Source organism: Crocodylus siamensis, chromosome 10 (assembly GCF_052110815.1).
Source record: "Crocodylus siamensis isolate JL-2025a chromosome 10, ASM5211081v1, whole genome shotgun sequence".
Classification (NCBI taxonomy): domain Eukaryota; kingdom Metazoa; phylum Chordata; order Crocodylia; family Crocodylidae; genus Crocodylus; species Crocodylus siamensis.
The window spans coordinates 1,331,809-1,352,067 of NC_143404.1; the positions used below are offsets into that span (position 1 = coordinate 1,331,809).

The following is a 20,259-nucleotide window of genomic DNA, read 5'->3' on the forward strand; positions in this document are numbered from 1 at the left end:
GGACAAGGCGTTTTATTTATGCATCCCTTGGTCCTCAATATTTCTTTTACCAAATGGCAAGTGTGAATATGAGAACCGAGTTTGGACTAAGCTTTCACATCATAAATTAAGCGTGGGTATGTAGTGTAAGTGCAGAGGCTTGTACTTGCGTAGGCAAAATTCTTCTCCTGTTACATCAGAGTAAATCAGGAACGACTCCACTGGCTGCAGCGCGGTGGCTTCTGATTTACACTCCTGTAACAAGAGCACAATGAGCGCTCTCATGCCCGGCAAAGAGAGGGATGGTCAGATTGGCAATGCAGGAAATGTTACAAATAAAACATTTCCACAAAACAACACATCAGAAGATTGAAAATGTATTTGGAGGGTGTGAAAAGGGAGCATTTCCTGGGAATAAGTTACATTCTGCACCCCTGCGTCTGTCTTGATATTTCAGACCAGACTAAAAAATAACGCTGGGTCTCCATGTTTGAAAAAGATGCCCAAACATAGACTTCAGAGCCCAACCTTAGGTGCCAGTCTCTAAAATCCATGGCCTTTGTTTACAACTTGTGCGTATAAAGGGGAGTGCTATTGAGACCTGCCACTTCCAGTAAAGTTGCATGGTGTCCTTCAATGAGTTTGCTGAATATCTGTGTTGGAAATATTTGATTGAAAACACTGCTTCTTCCCTCCTGGTTACAACTGCAACCTTTATATCACTTATTCTAGTATCCTCCTGACTGGAGTCAATCACTATGTTTTGTTAACTCACATCTGAACCCATGTGGCCAAGCTGTTCAAAACCTGTTTTTGTTAAAAGATCCAGAAACCATATGATAAAGGATTGTTTTAAGAACTACTCTTACTCCTCGAGGCAAGAGGACGGGGCAGGGAAAGACAACAGTAGCAGATCAGAAACTAGTAAATCATAAATATTTTCCACTAAATCATATTGAACTGGATCAAGAATGACTAAGCAGGGTTAATGTTTTGCAAAATGCTGTGTTGCGGTGCTGGTACTCAAGCCAAGTGGTGGCAGGCATGGATATTTGAACCCAAACCGAAGGAGCTTGTAAGTTTGATAATTTGGGGCCAGTTCCTGTGTTCGTGGCCCACTCCCTTCCAACCTACAACACCCTCTGAAGTCTGTGAGAGTTAAAAGTCAAACACAGCCCTTAGTTACTGCAGAAAAATTGGCATCATGCAAAAAATACCCCATGGCATATTTTGCATGTAATAACATTTTGCATCGCAGTGGAGCTCTCTCAAAAGCTGGTCCTTTGCACTTTTAGTTCAAGTAAAGAGAAGTCACTAGGGAAACTCAGGGACTCAGGTGCTAAATTTGTCATTTGACTTGGCTCAGAATGTTACTTATTACTTGGCAAACATATTGGATGCTTGTTTGGATGTTAAATGGCAATAAAATATAAATATTGCATTTCTTAGCATCTCAGTTTCTTTCTGTTTCCAGTAAAATAAAAAAAAAATGACATCATGTCACTGTGCCATTAAGAAAAGGAAATTAAACACACAAGAATACGTCAAAGTAAGAGAAACCCAAAGCCATAAAAGCAGGGAAACTCTGAGTTAGCTCTGGAACGACCTGTATAACACCAACCCCCCGGCCAGCCATTGCCACCCCTCCCACATCCATTTTCCATAAAAACTCAAGGGAAAGGTAATAGGGAGGAAACTTTACAAACAGCCAGTTGCGTTCACAACAGTGACAAATGTAGTTTGAATGTTTGTGCGCTTTCATGTAACAAACTTGGATTAGCCATGCAAACTCTGCTTGGAGATCTGCAATATATGCTTCTTCCTCTCGGTAACTGAAGTGGTTTGTTTCCCTTTTCTGTGCGGAACGGGCCTGAAGTGTCCATAGTGCATGAAAGGGGTTGGCTGGGATTTGCTCACAATGGGCATGTCTACACATGCATTAATGCACTCTAGTTAATGCACATTAAATCTAGTACCTCGGGGAGCCTATGCACGAGCATGGAGGCTGCTCTGGTGTGCTGGTATTCTATTAAAGCTCGTTAAATAAGCTTCAGTTTTGAAGTACCCCTGCTGCCATTTTTAAGTTTGGGGATGCTGATATACAGGATGTGGGAGTGCTTTAATTAAAGCACCAACTCCCACATCCCTGCAGCACATATAAAAGTGCCTTCCATTGTGAGGTCCTAGGAAGATGCACGTAGCCTGTCTTAATTCACATTAACTAAAGAGCACCATTTTAAAATCATGCTTAGTGCACTTAGCCTATTTTACTACACACTAACTAAAAAGCAGTTTTTTTAGTGACACTTTAATGCACATTAATATAAGCTACTGTGCATTAAAGTGCATGTGTAGATGCGCCCACTATGTCATATCATCTTTATAACGTCTGTGTGGTTCATAAGGTTGTGAACCCTCTCCGGGAAGTTTCTGTGGACTGTAAAGAACCAGCAGTATCCTAGGAGGCAGAGAAGGGACTATGAGAAAAACCTGAAAGCTGTGGGATTTTGGCAGAAGTGCCAATCAAGTAGAAAGTACCGTTGAGAGAGGCAATGCTTATTGTTTGTATTCAGGTTTTAATTGTACCACGTGACTACCGTGTGTGCGTGTGCATGTGCATGTACCTGATCTTGGTTTGTATGCCCACATTGTCGATTTTTTTCACTTCTGTCAAATAATGTTCTCAACCGATGTCCTGGCCCTGCTTTGAGACACCCCTGGGTAGCAGCCGTTTGGTAGCGCAGGATCAGGGCTAGAAGCTGTATTATACCTGTTTGCCCTGAAGAGCCAGAATCTAAAGAAAATGGACTTTGCATAACAAAAAGGTCGAGGGGTAGAAGATCTTCCTTCATCCCTCCAATCCCTACCATGCAATGGCTGAAGTCACTGCTGCACCTTCTTGTTGCAATGCCATCTATCCTTTCCCTCGGTAATGTCTGGGAGGACGTAAGGGATTGGACCCACAGTTATTTTCTCACCTCTCGCTTAGATTTCCCCTGTCCCTCTGTCCTTTCTAGTGCCCTAGAAAGAAGCATTTTGGGGCAGCGATTCCCATCTGCAGCCTTTGTCTGTCCTCTCGCAACCTTGTCCAGCACAATTAAATTCACCCTGGTGTGATCCGGGCCCTCCACCCTTGCGGAGCAGAGACAGGTTTTTCCCCATTTCGGGTATCGTACAGCTCATGATAGATATTCTTTGCTTTTTTGGTTTCCCTGTGGTCCTCCCCCTTTTGTGCAGTTTTGCTGCCGGCGATGTTCTCCAGAGCAGAGAGTGCCCCCGTTCGTGTGTCCAGTTGCTGGTTTCTCATTGGTTTTAGGTCAAACAGAATTAAAAAAAACTGCACTGAGAAACAAAAAGAATCAATGAAACCCTGAATGCATGGGAAACGAATTAACTGGCTGTGTTTTGCGTTCTGAAATATTTCCATAATGCTTCTCTGTAGCGGGTGTTTATTTTTCTTTGAATAATAATGTTAAAATGTGTCTAATTCAATTACTCTCTGCATCAGCTGAATGAGTTTTCCTCGGTGAAGAGTTCTCCTAGACTACCCCAAGCTATGAATTCCATCTGATATTTGAACAGGTTCTTTTAATTGCTGATATTAAGTGTCGATCATTCTGCCATACATTGGCAGCATGGCCAGAGAAACAGATTCCCCTCTCAGATACATCAGACAGTCATTCAATTAACGACCAAAGCTTTATTGACACAGTAGGAATTCATTATGTGAAATATTAAAAAAAAAACCCCAACCAAAAAACCCAGCTCTCCACTGACTGGTTGAAAAAAGAGGGAGCGAGAAAAAGAGAGACTTTTCAAGGCGGTAGATTACCTATGCATAATTATTGTAATGATTAATTCAGTAATTGAAATTATGGGGATGGTGGGAGCGTTTTTTCTCAAGGATGGAAGCAGCATTTTGTTGAAAAAGAAGATTTTCTTTGAAAACGTGAATTCAGAATATAGACATTATGCATTTTTTGATTAAAAGCCTTAGATTTTATGAGTTATGGCTTCAGATTTGCTATATAAAGAGCATTGTGGCTTATTCTGTTAGTCTAATTCGAAAGAAAGTTCTTCCTCAAGGGTTTAAGAAGTAATTCATAAAATGGGAAGAATAATAAATATTGTGCCTTAACTCACACATTGGTATAGATAGACAGATTTTGTACACCTGGGTGTAATTTTAGTTAATTCACACAAGAGACAGGATGAAAGTTTATTGTTTGGAAGGGAGAAAAATGGCTTAAATCTCGTATTTGGAAAAAATGATTATATTAGCTTAAATGAAAATGCTACTCTATTAACAGCTTCAAGAAGCATTACATTTGGAGAAGTATTTTAATAAAAAGTTACCTGAAGTTTACTGCAACTTAAAATATGTAAGTGAAGGAAAAGTACTTACTTTGATTTATGTGTCTTTTGGAGGTGTAATTATTGGCTTTTTACTCACCTATGTAAAACAATGTACTTTTGTAAATGGATTTCTGGCCACTTTACTCCACTTTTTTTTCTTTCTTTTTTTTTTTTTTTACATAAAAAGTAAGCACTGTCAATCAAAGAATTTTAAGGTTTATTTCCTCTTTAGAAATGATTGATAGCCTTTTAGATTTACAAGTTGACAAGTTAAAGGGTTCTATTGGTATAATTATGTACTAAATTCACAGTCTTTCAATTTAAATGTCCTTTTAAAACCACAAGATTATCATACCTGTATTTTGAAAAGTAGGCCAGTCAGTTTGGGTTGGTATACAAATTGCTTCCATTAGCCTTGGGACCTATTTGAATTTAATACAGTTTTTTGAAGTTGGTAGTACTTCCAATAGTACTTTTAAAATTTAGGGTAGTGGGAATGCATTTTAAATACAATACATGTTAACTTGTTTTTAATGTATGGATGGGTGTCAAAACCCAAATGCTGGCTTTGTTGTGCAGTCTGAAAACAGTTGTTATGATGGGAGAAAAACACTTTGCATTAGGGCTTTGCAAGTGGGGGACTTAGGATGCTCCCCTTAAAGGTAGAGGCAAGACTTCCATTAGGCCAGGATCTGATTTCCTGCATTCACTACTGGACGGGATGTCATTCCTCTGGGTGTTTTGCTGCTGTAAATGAGATTGTAGGATCATCGGCAAGTCGGGCTGGAAGGGGCCTCATGAGGGCATCTAATCCAGCCCCCTGCTCCCTCATCCCAGCCACGTATCTGCCCAACCTGCTCATGAGAAATTGCAGAGATGGAGAGTCCACAGCTTCTCTGAGGTTTTTTAGTGGGAGCAGGTTTGGTCCTGATATCTGCGGTTCAGTGTCTCAGTTGAACTCTGGTTTCCAGAGACACAAGTTTAAATGTTGGCCCCAAAAGTAAGTGAAATGAGTTCACTGGCCTAAATCTGCAGAACAGCACAGGAGTGCTGTAGCCAAATCTATGGATACATAAGGCAATTTCAGGTTGTTTTCAATTGGGTCAGAGATAACGAGATTCAAATTGTTATAGAGTGAAAAGAGTGGGGGGGGGCAGTTGGTACCTGCTGCTAAGGACCCCATCCTGCACACCCTCTCTCATCACTGAAATCAGTGGGAGTGGGGAGGGCACGGGACCTCCTAGAAGATGCTCAGCTCCTCCTAGGAGTAAGGAGTTGCAGTTCTTTTGTATGGGTCATCTGAAAAAAATAAATTTTATGGGCAATAGTCTGTGGATTTCAAATGTGTTTAAAAGTGTTGGAAGATGCAAGCAAATGACTGCGACATCTCAAGGAGATGTCAGAACTGGTCTCCGTTTATAATATCCCAGTATACCATAATTACTTTCCCAGGAGATGTAAAGGGACAAGGAGCAAAACCAAGAGTAAATTACAGAGGGAAGGTGTTTGATGGAAAAGCTTGAGCTAAAATCTTTAACACAATTACAAAACAACACTGAATTAGAATTGTAGGACATCCGATTGCCTCAGCGCCCAGATATTAATTTTTAATAAAGGCAAACAGTAAGTTGTCAGAAGATTGAAAGTTTTTAACAGAGATGTATTGTATACTCCATAAAGGGCATTATAAGAAAATTGCAAGATAATGGTATTAGTGGTTTAGAAATAGGTTCATTGTGCCTGTATTTGTAGTTTCTACAAACTTACGGGCATGTGTGGACAATGTGAGCAATGGGCTCAAGTTGCAGCAAGGGAGGTTGAAGTTGAATATTAGGATGAATTTTCTGCCGAGGAGGGTGGTGAAGCACTGGACCAGGTTACTCAGAGAGGTGGTGCAGTCTCCATCCTTGGAGGTTTTGAAGAGCGGGGTAGACAAAGCCTTGTCTGGGATGATGTAGTTGGGGCTGGTCCTGCTTTGAGCAGGGGTTGAACTAGATGCGACTCCTGAGGTCCCTTCAACCCTCATTTTCTATTATTCTAATATACTTAGATATACCTGCACATCAGCCCAGCAAGACCAAATGGATGCTATGCCTGTACCAGAATATGTTGGGGGCTGCTCTGGTATTTTAGGTCCCATCTTCTGAGAATATCTTCCATTAAAAGACCTCTGGTCTGATATTTGAACATTGATGCAAGAGTTATTTCAGGGATAGACTCAGAAGGTTCCTATTACAATGAGGAAAAAACAAATCCTGATTCTGCTTGTTGTCTGTCCAACTGTAGCTAATACATGTGTTTCTTCGCTGACAGCCAGTGTTTGTCCCATCACCTTGCTCTGACTGTAGTTACATTGACATCAATGGGAGACTCATGGAGAACAGGAGCTATTGAAGGCGATGGTGCCAGAAAATGGCCTCTGGGTTGCACAAACAAGCACCTGCTGCAGAGATGCAGTTGCCAAAAATATAATGAATTAAGAGCAATCGAACACTTTGCTTTCTAAATTAGCTTAACGACTGGGCTGAGCTGGGAAAGAGTGAAAAAATGTGGTTTGGCTAAAATTGGATCAGTGGTACTGTTTTGTGGTGTGTAGGTGTGGGTTTAGTGCAATCCATAACCTACCGCATAAAAGGAAAGACTGGCAGAACGTGGCCAGATTTACCGGTTTTAAGGAGAGAGCCTATTTTTAACAGTCTCACCTAGTTTGAATATTTCTGTTCTCTGCCACGAGAGTGAGCCGATAGGTCACTGCATTATGTGCACAGTACTTCCCAGCGTGAAGAGCCCTGGTAGAATGTGACCCTCTTCAAATGAATTAGATGGCAATCTAGTCCAAAGTACATCATTGTAGTGAAAGGATCCTGCAAGCTACGTTCACAATTTGGGGGTAAACAAAGCTATGGAAAGTAGTCAGTTTTGCATTTCATTGCCTGAACTGAAATATCTAAATGAAACATGTACATTAAAAAAAAAAAAGAAAAAAGTTTTGGGCCTCCCTGAAAATGAAAACTTTCAGATTTTCCCATCCAAATGAAAAGAAAAAAAAAAATCCCATGTAGTTAAACATTTTGTTTTGCATTGGAGTTTTGACTTTTAAAAAAAATCACACTAAAGTATACCGGAGAATATTGATTCAAACAAAAATAAATAAGAAGGAAAACCCCCCAACAAACCCCCAAAACATTTTGGTTGAAAATATCAGCTAAATATTTGGGAGGATTTTCTCATTTTTTATCAGATGAATGAGTTGGAGAGAGTTTATTCAAATTCATGAAATGTTTGACCTGGACACATGTCTTTTTAGGGGAAAAAAAGAGCATATAAACATTTTTATACACATTTTGGCAGGAAAACCTCAAGATACATTGATGCAGCTGTTTAGCGAGGCCTGAGAACGTCTGCCTCTGGCTCCGGTTCAGCACAGTGCTTAAATCGGTGACTCTCAACCCGGCGCCAAAGCACCCCGGGATGCCTCGAGATCTGTTCAAGGGTGCTGCAGGACAGTGTTTGCACTGTGAGGTTTGCAAACATGATTCACAAGATAAAACCAGAGATCTCAAATAGAAATCTAGTGTTAAAACCATTCTGACCTGTTGTGGTCTTTCTGAACCCTTTGCAGCAGAAGGATACCTCTATTGTCTCTCTGTAGTAAAAAGTGAAGAGTTGGCTTTTTCTGGGAGGTGTCTCAAGTCTAACCAGGGGTCCCTTATGTCCTAAAAAGTTTAAACACATGTGCAGCTTTAAGTGTGAATTTAGGTCTCTCTGTCATCCTCATTAGGCAGCAGCATAAGTATTTAATAAGAGAGATGGACTTAAGAAAATGTTTAGTTGTGCAGAATCTGGGCCGTTCTCCCTGTTATGAACCCTACATTGCCCCAACAATTAAAATCTCTCCTTTCCACCCTTTCTCCACTTCCCTTTCCTTTTGTCTTGAAAATAACTGGATAAAAAAAGAAAAAAAAAAGGCAAAATGTAAAAAGCTTAAAAAGAGGCACCCTTGAAGTTATTTTTTCCATTATTGGTGATATGGCTTTTGAAGTCAGTGAGGATTTTGCAAGAGACTTCGTTGTAATGAATACAGAATTGAGCCCTGGCCAGTGACAAAAAGTACATCGCTTCATCCCTAGTTCACCGAAAAAAACCCATACGTGATCACTGCATGCCAGTGGCATCAAATACATAGTCTGGCATGAGTGCCTTGCTTCTGCTTTGTCCTCTTGTCTCCAATCTAAAAGGACTTTTCTTATAATGTGAAGACAGAAAAACATGAAACGCGGGATGCAAAGCATTTATCAAGTGGCTTTCATTCAGACATGGTAATTGCCTTTTGTTTGGGAACTGTTTACAAAGCTCCAGAAGTTTGCCCCCTTGTCACACAGACTTGAGCTGGAAGGTTTTGCTTTCATTTTACACCGAAGTCTCACATCTACCGTTGACTGTGCTTGAACCCAGATTTCAGAGTTATGGCTGATCTCAAGTTAAAACGGCGTGATGTGTGATCACGTCTTGGCCGTGAAGTGCGTTGATGGTTGTTGCGTGTCACAGCTGAGCCTCACCTTGCTTTGCATTTCTCATCTCCTGACGCTGTCTGTTGTTGTTTCAGCTCTGAACGAACCCACCATTGACTATGGCTTCCAGAGGTTACAGAAGGTTATTCCACGACACCCTGGTGATCCCGAGCGTTTGCCAAAGGTCAGCACAGCGTTTCCTATTTATTTATTTCTTCATTAAAGTATAACAAAGCTGGCTGCTTTGATGGGTTTTGTTTGAAAAGAAGCACTTTTGCTTTGTACCAAAAGCCGCAAAGTCAAGTTTATTAATGTAATGTCCTGGTCTAATACCTGACATGGATGGAGCTGACATAGCGCATGTCTACACGTGCATTTATGCCAGCTTAAATTTTCTGCACAGTAAGTTACTACACACTAAGGGGGAATAGCATGGCATCTACATGTGCAGGCATTAAAGCACATTAATGGTATGTTTGGACTGACTTGTGACTTAAGTTAGTCTCAAGTTAATCCATACACAGTGTTACTCCACAGTAGTGCATCTACACATGCGTTACTGCGCAGTAACTAATTGGGCATAAATTTGATACCTGCATGATGCAGGTATCAAATTTATGCTCAAGTCAGCATAAGTCATCATATTTACTGCACAGTATGGGTGTGCATGTGTAGACACGCACCTATACTATGCAGTAATTTCAGTTACTGTGCAGTATATGTGCACCTGTAGACATGCAACAAACCCGCCTTCACTGGAGCTCCGATCCCACGTGGCATGTGCTGTTTGCGGGTTGCTGCAGAAGAGCTTTACCCCAGCAAGGCAACTTTTCCTTGGCGACTCCAGAAGGCAGGCGGTTTGCAAGTGCTTCTATAGGCAGACACTGCCTTCCTTTTCCGGTTTCACGGTAAGGCCTTGCAAAATTTAATTCTGAGAGCTCTGCCCTGGATGAAATCTGTGGAGCCCCAGGCATTGCGGGCATGTGCCGGCTGCTGCTTAGCCACAGGTCAAACAGCACTGAAACGGGTACTACGGACTGTAACTGGAGGGTTGATGAATGGCTCATTCTCAACCCAGCCTCCTTCTAAGTCACCGGGAGGACTGCGGTCCTGAAGGAGAAAGCCGGAGGAGTGGGGCCCCCTGGCCCATCTTGCAGTCCAGCAGCCTGGGTAGATAACTTGACCTTTCTTCCTCAGTTTCCTGAACATTGAAGAGGACACTCGGGGTCTGCTATGAACATTGATTAGATAGTGCCTATGAAATGCTTTGAAGCTGAAAAGAGTTAATAAGCCTCATCATTTCATTATGTTCTGTTTATTGACACGGAAATGAGATTAGATAGGTGATTTTAAAGGCCTTGTTAGTGCTCTGTTGTCTTTGACTGGGGAGGCTGCAGGTGCTGGTGCTGAGATTGGCATGCTGCCCTTCTTTCCTGCCTCCAGAGAAATTAGAAGAAAAGGCGCTGTCTACGCTTCGGTTTCTCCTTGGCTCTGTTTCCTGTACAGAAACTCTCGGTCCCTTCTGTGCCTGTGAGACATGCCCGCGGCATGCTGTTGTAGCAAAGGTTGTAGTTCTTCCCTGAGACGAGCAGCATCCTTCCTTCTGCACAAATCTCTTGTGTCTGCAGCCAAGGATGTGCCCGCTGAGAGAAGCTGACAACAATAGCGCAGTGCCTAAGAGGCTCTCAGGATTTGCGAGACCCAAGGAAGCAGGAACCACAAGGTTTGCTTTCACCCAAATAGCAGAGCGCCTCACTTCCTACTTTCCAGTAAGAGGTTGGATGTAAAGTGGGGCTGCACTTTTTTATTACGGATTAGTCAATTCGATGTTGCAATGGATCATCCTTTTTTGCGGGAGGTGGGCTCTCTCCTTCTGCTCACGCTCATGGAGAGGATCTTCCAGGGTCCGGCCTGGTGTTGTGATGCGGCCGTGCCGTTTTGAGATCAGGTCCCCTAGCAGTGTAGCATCCGCTATCAGAGCTGGAGCCCAAACGTTTTGGGGACATTGCATTGTTTTCATTTAAAAAGTTGGATTCCCCCGTGGAAGAAGAACCCAACCTCTTGACAAGTCCGTCTTCTCTTGCAGCACTGCATCTACCTCCTTGGACTCTCCTCTCTTTTTATTATGGTCTTTCTCTGCATGACCTCAAGGGATCAAACTATGGTACCTAGCAGCAAAGCCTTTGCAAGGCTCAATCATGAGGGATACTGCAGAGGATATTTTAATTTCTGGCTTGTGAAAAGTAATCAAACATGGAGCAAAGTCCACTCACTGAAAAGTAGCTTGACTCGGGGCTTCTCCATCAGACACTCGCCCAAGAGACCAGAGGTCTGCTTGAAGGGGATGAACCTGTCTTGCCTGACAGACTCAGTCCTCACCAGGCTGTGTAGGTCTCTGGTAGTAGTGGTGCTGTTTTGCACAGGATCCGAACGAAATCTGCAGCCGTCAGGTTTGTTTCACTTCACTGGAGCTGCAAACTATTCTACCGGATTCGGGTTTAAGTAATCCCAGGTGTAAATTCATCGGTTATGCCATGTGCGGTATTTCTTAACACTCCCTCCCTCTCATCCGCTGCCTTCCAAGGTGTTAAAGGATTTGGCATGTCTTCCTCTGTGTAGAGAGATAACGCCGTGTTTAGCAGGGAGCCCGTGGGGCTGAGACTCAGGCTTCCTGGGTTCGGTCCTCAGCTTTGCCACGGTCATGCCGAGCAAGCCACTTACTGGCACGGTGTCTCAGGGTCACTAGCTTTTTGGTCTGAAGAGTGAGGATGACAACGTTTCACAAAGGCTGTCAGTTTAGAGAGTGGTGTTTATAAAAATACTTTTAGAGGGAAAGGTGTTAAGGAAAGATGAGCCAAGTATTGTAGAAATAACCCAGCATGTGTCTCTTACCCTATGTTTTAATTTCTTCCTCGAGACAATTTTTTTCCTAACAAGCATTTGAAGTCTGTAAATGCAGGGAAATGATGTTTGTGATGTCTTTGGTGTGATCCCAACCTGTGTAAACACGATAGCAAAGAGTATTGTGACCAGGTTGCTATTTCAAGACTGGCTGGAGCTGCTGTTCTTGTACAAAGCCAGAAGAAGGCAGGGAGAAGATAAACTCCTCTTTGTTTTTTGGCACTTACATGTGTCAGAGCTTGAAGGTTGGGCCTCAAGTTCACGACTCATTACTATTCTGCGTGCAGAGGCTGGAGGCACCAGGGGCTGGCACATGTCAGCGTCTGCATTCGAGGCGTTGGTGCTTCAATTCCCAACACCGGTTGCTGGCTCCAGAAGCAGGATGAAGGACGCAGTGAGCTTGGGGGCCAGGCGAATGCTGCGCCGTGCTCTCCCCCTAGTCGTTAAGCCAGGCCGGGCTTTGGGGTCCACCGCAGGCAATTCTCACGGGCAACTCACAGGAGAGTCGTGGGCCAGACGGCTTTGGTCCTTAAGGTGGATGGAGGCCCAGGGAAAGTGCAAAGGAGGAACAGCAGAAGGGAGGATGCTTCAGATATTGCTTTTCACTGAAACCTCCCCAATTTACTAGCACTTTCTGTCTCTATAAAGATGTGTAATCCTTGCTTTTCCATTGATAAAAACATCTCCACCATTGCTGCTGGAGATTTAAAGCCCTTGTTCCCTTAAGGCGTACTCAGGAAAAAGGCATCTCCTAAGAAACGGAAGCAGCTACGACCATGGGAGGGAGGAAGTTTAGTCCCTCCACTGGAAAAGCAGGCTCCGACCTTGGGTTGCCTGGTCCAAGGTATCTATCTCAGGCTCGAAACAGAAGCAAGGGCAAGTAACTCAAATGTTAACCTCAGTGTCAGGTCAGTGGTTTGTGTGGAAGTCTGTTGGCAGGGCAAGGGGTTGAATTCAACTCATGAAATGTGAGTTAAAACTCAAATTCCCTTGCTTTCCTGCTACTGAGCGAGATGCAGCTGGTTTGGGGTCTTCCTTGTGTTTCTCTTCTTTCACCATAGCCTGAAGCACAGACCTATGTCAGGGTTTAATCCTGCCGTGTAGCTGACAGACTCTACCCAGTAAATGGGAGGCTTGGAAGGATATGGGTTGTCCTGGAAATCCGACTAACAGTTTACTTCCATTTACAACAATTAGGGCACTTAGGAGGGTTGTTTAAGCAAAAAAACCCCACCAAACCCCTGTGCTGCAGTAAACATTTTCAGTGCTGTTAAGACCTGCATCCAGATGCTTTAAGCAGCTTTGATCATTTCGCCCTCTTCCTTTGTAAAGTGTGTGTGTAGGGGGGAAGTTGTCCGGGAATATGTGCAGAGTCCGAGACGTGAGAGAGCTCAGGAGCAGTGGCACGCCGATAGCTGAAGGGCAGAGTCGTATACAAATTGCTGGCAAGGAGCCCTTTCTTTTCTGAAGGTCAGCAGCGTACGTACACATTTCAGTGAGTTTTCTTTGTAAGTGGGTCAGCATTTACTCAGCAAATGATCAGAGCAGATGGTGTAATTTAGAGCCTACGACCAAACTTTAATACATCAGGGCGACAAGGATCTATGCGCCGTTCCCCATTCCTGCGCTCTGCTCGCCTGCGGCAGACATCTCGACCGAGACTGCACTTTCCAGGTTAAGTCTGCGCCTTGCACACGAGCAACTTGAACCACTTGTTTGAACAACCCGTAAGACCGATCCCTGCGAGCTCAGACGCTCCCGTCTTTTCTTTTTAATACCGTTTAAAAAAAAAAAAGAAGTCCAACAATGAAAGGGTGGAAGCAGGAGGACACTTGCCAGGTGAACATGTTTCTTTCAAGCAGCGGTGCTTTTAAAGAAAATAAGCCACAGTTTGAGGAAAGTAACAAAGGCTGCATTTGTGTATTTTGCTCCGTGGAGCTGAAAATATCTAGTAAATTGATCCTGTGGGAGTAATAAATACACATTACTTTATCTTGTACTTCATGTCCTATACCCCTGAGCCTTGATAGAACAACACCACTTAATAGACTTAAAAAAAGAGTAATTACAGTCATTGGTTGTGTGATTTTTCAGCCCTTCCAGCCCTGCCTGACCTTCTAATTTAGCTCACCGTGTCTAACTAATGCATTTATATTCATCTTTTATGAAGCATGTGTAGTACAAAATTGACTTTGCAGCCTTTAGCAAGCTGTCTTACCAGGTTTAGAGGCGGTTAGTAAGGTATGGCGTGTGCATATAGATAAATCCAACACGCAGGAGGTTCTGATCAAGTATTATTTGCTATCCTTTTGGAAATATAATAAAAAAAGTATTTATTCTCTTCCATTCCTCCCCCCGCCCCTCCCCCGAAGCTTTTATTCATTCCAGCATTATTTACAGTTAAACATGCAGGCAAAAAAAGATCCAAGTGTTTTTAAAATGATTACCACTAATGTTTCTACTTGTCAAAGTGCTTAAATTTCCCTGCACTTTGTCTAAAAACTTAGCACTGTTACCTCTTAAGAATTACAAATTTATAAGATCTCTCCAAGCTGATTTACAAACACTGCTGACAGTTTATGATGAATGATGTTGCAGAATGTGCAATATGTTTCTTTGTTATTTCTATACGTGTATATATTAAGGAGCAGATTAAGAAAAGAGAGAGCCCCGTCTGAAAGAAGCCCTTGAGTGAGAGAGCACACGCACACGTCTCTCTCCTGTGTTTCCTCCTAAGTTCCTACTCGGTTCACTCATCCAGTCGAGCACAATTGTTCTCTGTGCATTTTCTCCCACCATATGGTATCCTCATTACCATACACTAAGGGTCCATATGGGGAACTTGTGAAGTGAACTGTATTCATTTTAACTGCCAGATGAGCAGCCTTTTGCTTTGCAAGCTTAGCTTAAGTCATCTGCTGTCTTTATGTTGTTATGGCAACACAGTACCAATAAAAAATTCTAATCTACTGTAAGTGTCTTGGATCACCGTATTTTAAATGCTCGCCGTAACTGTCCTCTAAGTGAGGATGCCGGTTCCTTCAGTATGACAAAGGGTTATTGTCGACTCCAGCAGGTGGCAGTAAAGAAATTATTTCGTTTTTTTTTTCTTTTCTGGAAAAGTCAGATGATCCCCAAACGGCACATTGCAGACCGACTGGTGGGTCAGCCCTTGTCAGGGCAGGATCGTGCCTGCAGCTCTTAAAAATCAGATCCTGAGCTCCCAACCGAGGGTGGCGGCAGACGTGTCCCTGAGGTTTGGAGTGGGGAGAAAGGGAAATTCAGACGAAAACATCACTTCATTGGAATTCGGGAGCTTCCATAACCACGCAGCTGGGTTTTTGCTACATTCCTGAATTACTCATTCAAACACCAGGCTAATTAAGAGTACCTTAAAGTAATGGGAGTAGGCAGCAACATCCTTAAATATAAATCATTTTCACCTCTGCAGGCCACATGATATGTTGCATCGCTGTCTCCCTGTCTGTATTGAAAGTGAATGTTTGTAGTCTCAGTTCATCAGTTCACATTAGCCTCATGCTGAATATTTAAACACAGAACAATTTGAACACACCATGAAGGGAGACAGTGACTGCACTTTCACTTGGAACAGCAAGGGCTCATCTAATAATAATTTAGTAAATCAGCCATTTAGTGGCTCAGTTGTACACTGCCTTGTGCCAAATAATATTCAGTTCAACTGTATGCTGGTAAAATTGAAATTCAGACTCAAGTCACGCGGCACTCTTTTGCTCAATGGAGGGATGAAATGGAAAATCGCCCTCCCGATAGAGCATTTGTGTTTAGTGATTTATCATAAATATAGCCGAGCGACAGTATGAGTAGGACTCGGTTGTATGCGGTACAGCATAGTCCAATTACGCTTCTATTGCTTTAGTTCCTTATGCACAGATTATTTGTTAATTCAGCGCTTGCACTTAAGTCTTCAGCTCATTACCTATATGGAAGAGGGGCAGCAGCATGATAGTGTGGGATGGGAGGGATAAGCAGGGTCTTTATGTCACTGCACACTAGGGCCACATCAACAGGCTCAATTCACCACCCCCCCATAGCAGCATCCCGAACCACAATGCATGGCTCCCCGTGGGCCATGTCCTAAACCAGAAGCCACTGTAACTGCAGCCAGCTAACCTGCTCCTAGCACTGCAGATTTGCACTGCAGCAGTGGCAGTGTTGCACTGTTGGGCAAAGGAGAAGTGCAGCATTTGCATCCTCCTTTCACGGGTTGTGGTACGTACTGTGATCATCCTCGCAGAAGTCCAACAGGACTTATTTCATTCCTCCATCCTGAGTGCAAAGCATGTAATCACCCTTTTGCAGCCCATTCCCCTGCCCACCCTCAACATGCACCAAGGCCAGATCTACCTACTCAAGTCATTCCTACCTGATCTTTCCTACCTGAGTAAACCAGCACCTGGAAGATGAGTACAGGGAGCAGGAAATGACAGAGTTCTCTGGGTAATGGTGTGAGTGACATTATAATTGTCTAGCACTCCTTAATTGAGGCATTGCCTGTGTATTCTTAAACTTGCATACAAATTGGCCTTGCTACATTGCTTTGAGGGCAGTGGGACATCCAGAAACAAAGGCTAAGTACAGATCGTCAAAAAGCCTGAGGTTAAATCAATTCAATCTTTGCAGGTTAGTCTAAGCTGCGTAGATTGAACCAATAAGTGAGTGAACAGACATTCACTTTTGATTCCAGAAATGCAATCAATTGCCTGCCTTGGCTCAGGCCTGAAGTCGGGGGTGGGGAGGGTGGGTGGGCGCTAGAGCACTCCTCCATGCTAGGTTGGAACAGACAGCTTGGGCCAAGGCTAGCCTGCCCACCCTGAGGGGGAGGGGGGCCCTGCAGGGCAGGAGCAAAGCATCCTGGGATGCTGGGGGGACTGTGAATGACCTTGGAATCTGAAGGGGATTTGGGACAGAAGTTCAACAAACCAATTTAACCTAAATCAGTTCAGTCTGATACTACATCTATCCAGGTTTTTCTTAAACTGGTTTTGGCCATTTTGAAAGCAGTTTATGTGCGCTGAACTTCTGTTATGTTACAGATTGGAACTGGTTTCTGATCACTTGTACCGGTTTGTGTAATTTCTGTCCCTAGCCAAAAAGAGCTTCTCTACAGTGGGAGAGCTCATCCTTTCTGAGGGGTAAGTGTTTTGAGAAGCACCTGACATGCCTTCAGGGCTAAAGATATAGTGAGACTGAGTGGAAAGACATGTTAGTTATGATTGCCTGAGGATAAGGAACTGAGTTCCCCATCTCGCTCTTCGGCAGACTCCTTACACTGCTTTGAGCGACCTTCATCATCTTTTGTGTCTTAGCCTCCTCATTTGTAAAATGGGGCAAGGTTTTTTCTCACTACTTGTTTATTTTAGCCCTTTAAGCTGCTATTATGGCCTGTTCCATGTCTTAGACCCTATCGGTATGCTTTATAAAAGCCCCTTTTCCCATACTCTACAAACTTTTGCCCAGCTGGCACAAATAAGGGCCTTTCTTCACCTTACTCAGTCAACCTTTTTGTTCAGGAAAAAAAGCCTAAAGAGGCAGAGAGAATCCGGGTGCTAGATCAAGGGCATCTCTCCTGGAGGTATAGGGCAGGAAATGTAACTCAGTAGCAAGGTGGGTGGAGCATTGTGGCGGGAAGGCACGGGAAAGGTGTGCAACACAATGAGGGCGTTTGCCTCCAGCTTCCATTTCTAATCTAGTTCCAGGTCATAAACAGTGGTCGGCTTTCTGATGTAAAATATGAGCGCTGTATATTTTGTGCAACACGCTCCACCTGAGCAGTAAAACGCGCGCCCGGCTTACCATCATGATGCCATTTAGCAGAGTGCGCTAGAAGCAATAGGATGCCGTTGTCATAACTCTTCTAAGAAATACAGGGCTTCACAATCTATACTTATCTGCTGACACTTGAAAAGTCAAACATTTTGGTAAAATGAATCAAGCAGTAATGTTTCTTTTATGAGATCTCCTCACAGAAAGGGAAGGTTTGGCACCATTTGGAGATCAAGCTTAGTGATCCATCATAGTAAAGTCAGCTGTCCCAGGCAGCTTCTCAGAGGTCACTCGATCGAACCGCTGGCTCTTACAACTATATTATTGCTTATGGAACAGTAATTGAGGCACCATGGCTAAAAATTACCTGGTCTAATAGGCAGTGAACAATTTGCACTCAATACAATTATAAGCCAAATCATTCATTTCATAACACTTGGACTAATTTATTTGTTGACCTTTTAATATCCATAGCTCTTCAGTAGTATTAACTGCAACTCAGACAAAATCTCCTGTTCATTTTACTTTCATTGATTTTTTTTTTCCATTGAGGCAATAACAGTTGTTTGAGTACAACCTTTTCTTTCTGTTGTAAAAGTCAGTCATGTAACTTATGTTGATATAACTCATCTAGACTGAAACATCTTCCAAGTAAAATAGAGAACAATCTTATCCTACCTGTGTAAGTCAGGATATGCGTTTTGGCTTTGTTTTAAGCCACATTTTCAGGATAGATCTGTGTTTACTGATGATGCATTAAGACATTGAACAATGGGGGAAATAGGACCAGAACACAGAATCATTATATAAAGCAATGCTCATCCATGTGGCATATAATAGTGTTTAACATTTGCAATATTGAAAATGTTGGAATTTCAGAAGTTTCAGTTTTTGGTCAAGCTGAATATCTGCTTATTTAGAATAATATCTTTGTTGGGTTGTATGATATAGTCTTATGTAGCCCAAAGGCCCTTCACTTTCTGTACAGACGGAGGCTGCTCAAAATAGTCCAAATTCTGAGTTTTCAACCAATACAGGCAACCCCCACTTAGCACTCTTAATTGGTTCCTGTAAAACAGAGCTTTAAGCAAAACGAGCGTTGAACAAAACCAAAAGTATTTGATGACCCAAGATGGTGAGCACAATTGTTTTTAATTGCCCAAGATAGCGACTGTGAGTGTTATATAATGAAACTCGCTGAGCGCTAAGTAAAATCAGGTATCGATTTTGAATGAGCATTATAGCAAAATAGCGCTAAGTGAAACAGTGTTAAGTGGGGGTTGCCTGTATTTTTTTTTTGTAGAAAAACTATTTTTTTTGGTTGGGAAAAATACTGAATTTTTTTGGACAAATTTTCATGGAGATTGAGAGTTTTCAGCACCATAGCTGTGTGATAGTTTTTGATTGTCAAAAAAAGGTTAGAGGAATATTTATTTTGGAAAAAAAAGGAAAACATTTTTTGAAACATTCACATGAAATTTGTTACCTTGCTTTTTTCCTTTTTTTCCTTTTATTATTTTTTTGATTGAGTCTAATGAAGACTTTCAAACAGGAATCATTTCATTCACCAGTCGAAAGGGAGCCATGTCTGCTTTTCCCAATTCCAGTAGAAATTCACCGTCATAAGGGCCCTGTTTGCTTTGGGTTGCTACAGCTAAATTTTTAAGGCCACAGGGTAAAAAAAAAATCTTTTGTTTCTGATAATCAAGAAAGTTGAAAAAAGTCTTTTAATGGTACAAGCTGGGAGGCACTTCAGTGAAGTACTTCTGCTTGAGCTAAAGCCTCTCTCTGCAATAAAATACTATTAAGTCCTTTGAACACATAGTTATAAAATATAATTGTTACACATTTGGCATTTTATGCTTCCCTAGAAATTACCACTTGGTATCTACACCTAATCTATGCTCTGTCTTTTCATTTCAATTGGGTCTGAAGTGGTCCTTCGTTGTAATGAGAATGCCCCTTTCAAGAGACTTTTTTTTTAATTATACCGAAGATAAAATGTAAGTGAATGTACTCATTTGTAGGGGTTATGACTGAGCAGTGTTTTAACTGTAATACTAAAACCTACCAACATTATTCCAGTCTCTATTTCAACATTTTTATGCACTCATTCTGGGTAGAACATAGTAGAATATTATTGTAGGTCAGAATCTCAATCCTTCTTATTTTTCAGTTTCTATATTGCTATTAAAGCTGAACTATATTTCTGAGTCTAACTAGTCACTCTTCTTATAGGAGATGTACAAGCCAGAAACTTTCATTGTCAGAAAACAAATGACAGTTTCTCTAATCTTAGCTCTTCCCTCTTGGGTTTTTTGTGTTGTTTTGTTGTTGTTGTTCTGTCTGTTGGGATTTCTAAATGAACAGCATGTGTGTATATATATGAGTTCATATATTTTTCCAGAAAATAGCTGCTAAATCACTTATAGATATCTATATCTGTATCTATATTTATATTTATACCTATCTTATATAGCTATCTATCTCTATATATAGAGATAAATATATATATATATATAGAGAGAGAGAGAGAGAGATCTCTCTATATATAGATCTCTATATAGATATATATCTATGTGCATGTGTGTTTACATTTAGAACAAATACTCATAGAAATAAGTGCACCCATTCAAGCAAAATACAGAAAATGATGCACAGCAAGAATATAATTAACACTCTGTGTCCCATGTATTGGTGCTGATGG

General features: G+C 42.1%; 1 protein-coding gene across 9 annotated transcripts in view; it reads left to right on the forward strand.

Annotated features, from left to right (window-relative positions):
• Positions 1 to 20,259, forward strand: part of EBF1 (EBF transcription factor 1) — a 300,604-nt gene that overhangs the window by 256,683 nt on the left and 23,662 nt on the right. For all 9 annotated transcript variants that reach the window (XM_090020868.1, XM_090020873.1, XM_090020871.1 and 6 more), the window contains exon 11: positions 8,942 to 9,030. In XM_090020868.1, the coding sequence (XP_089876994.1) occupies positions 8,942 to 9,030 (89 nt within the window). The remainder of the gene's footprint in view (positions 1 to 8,941; positions 9,031 to 20,259) is intronic.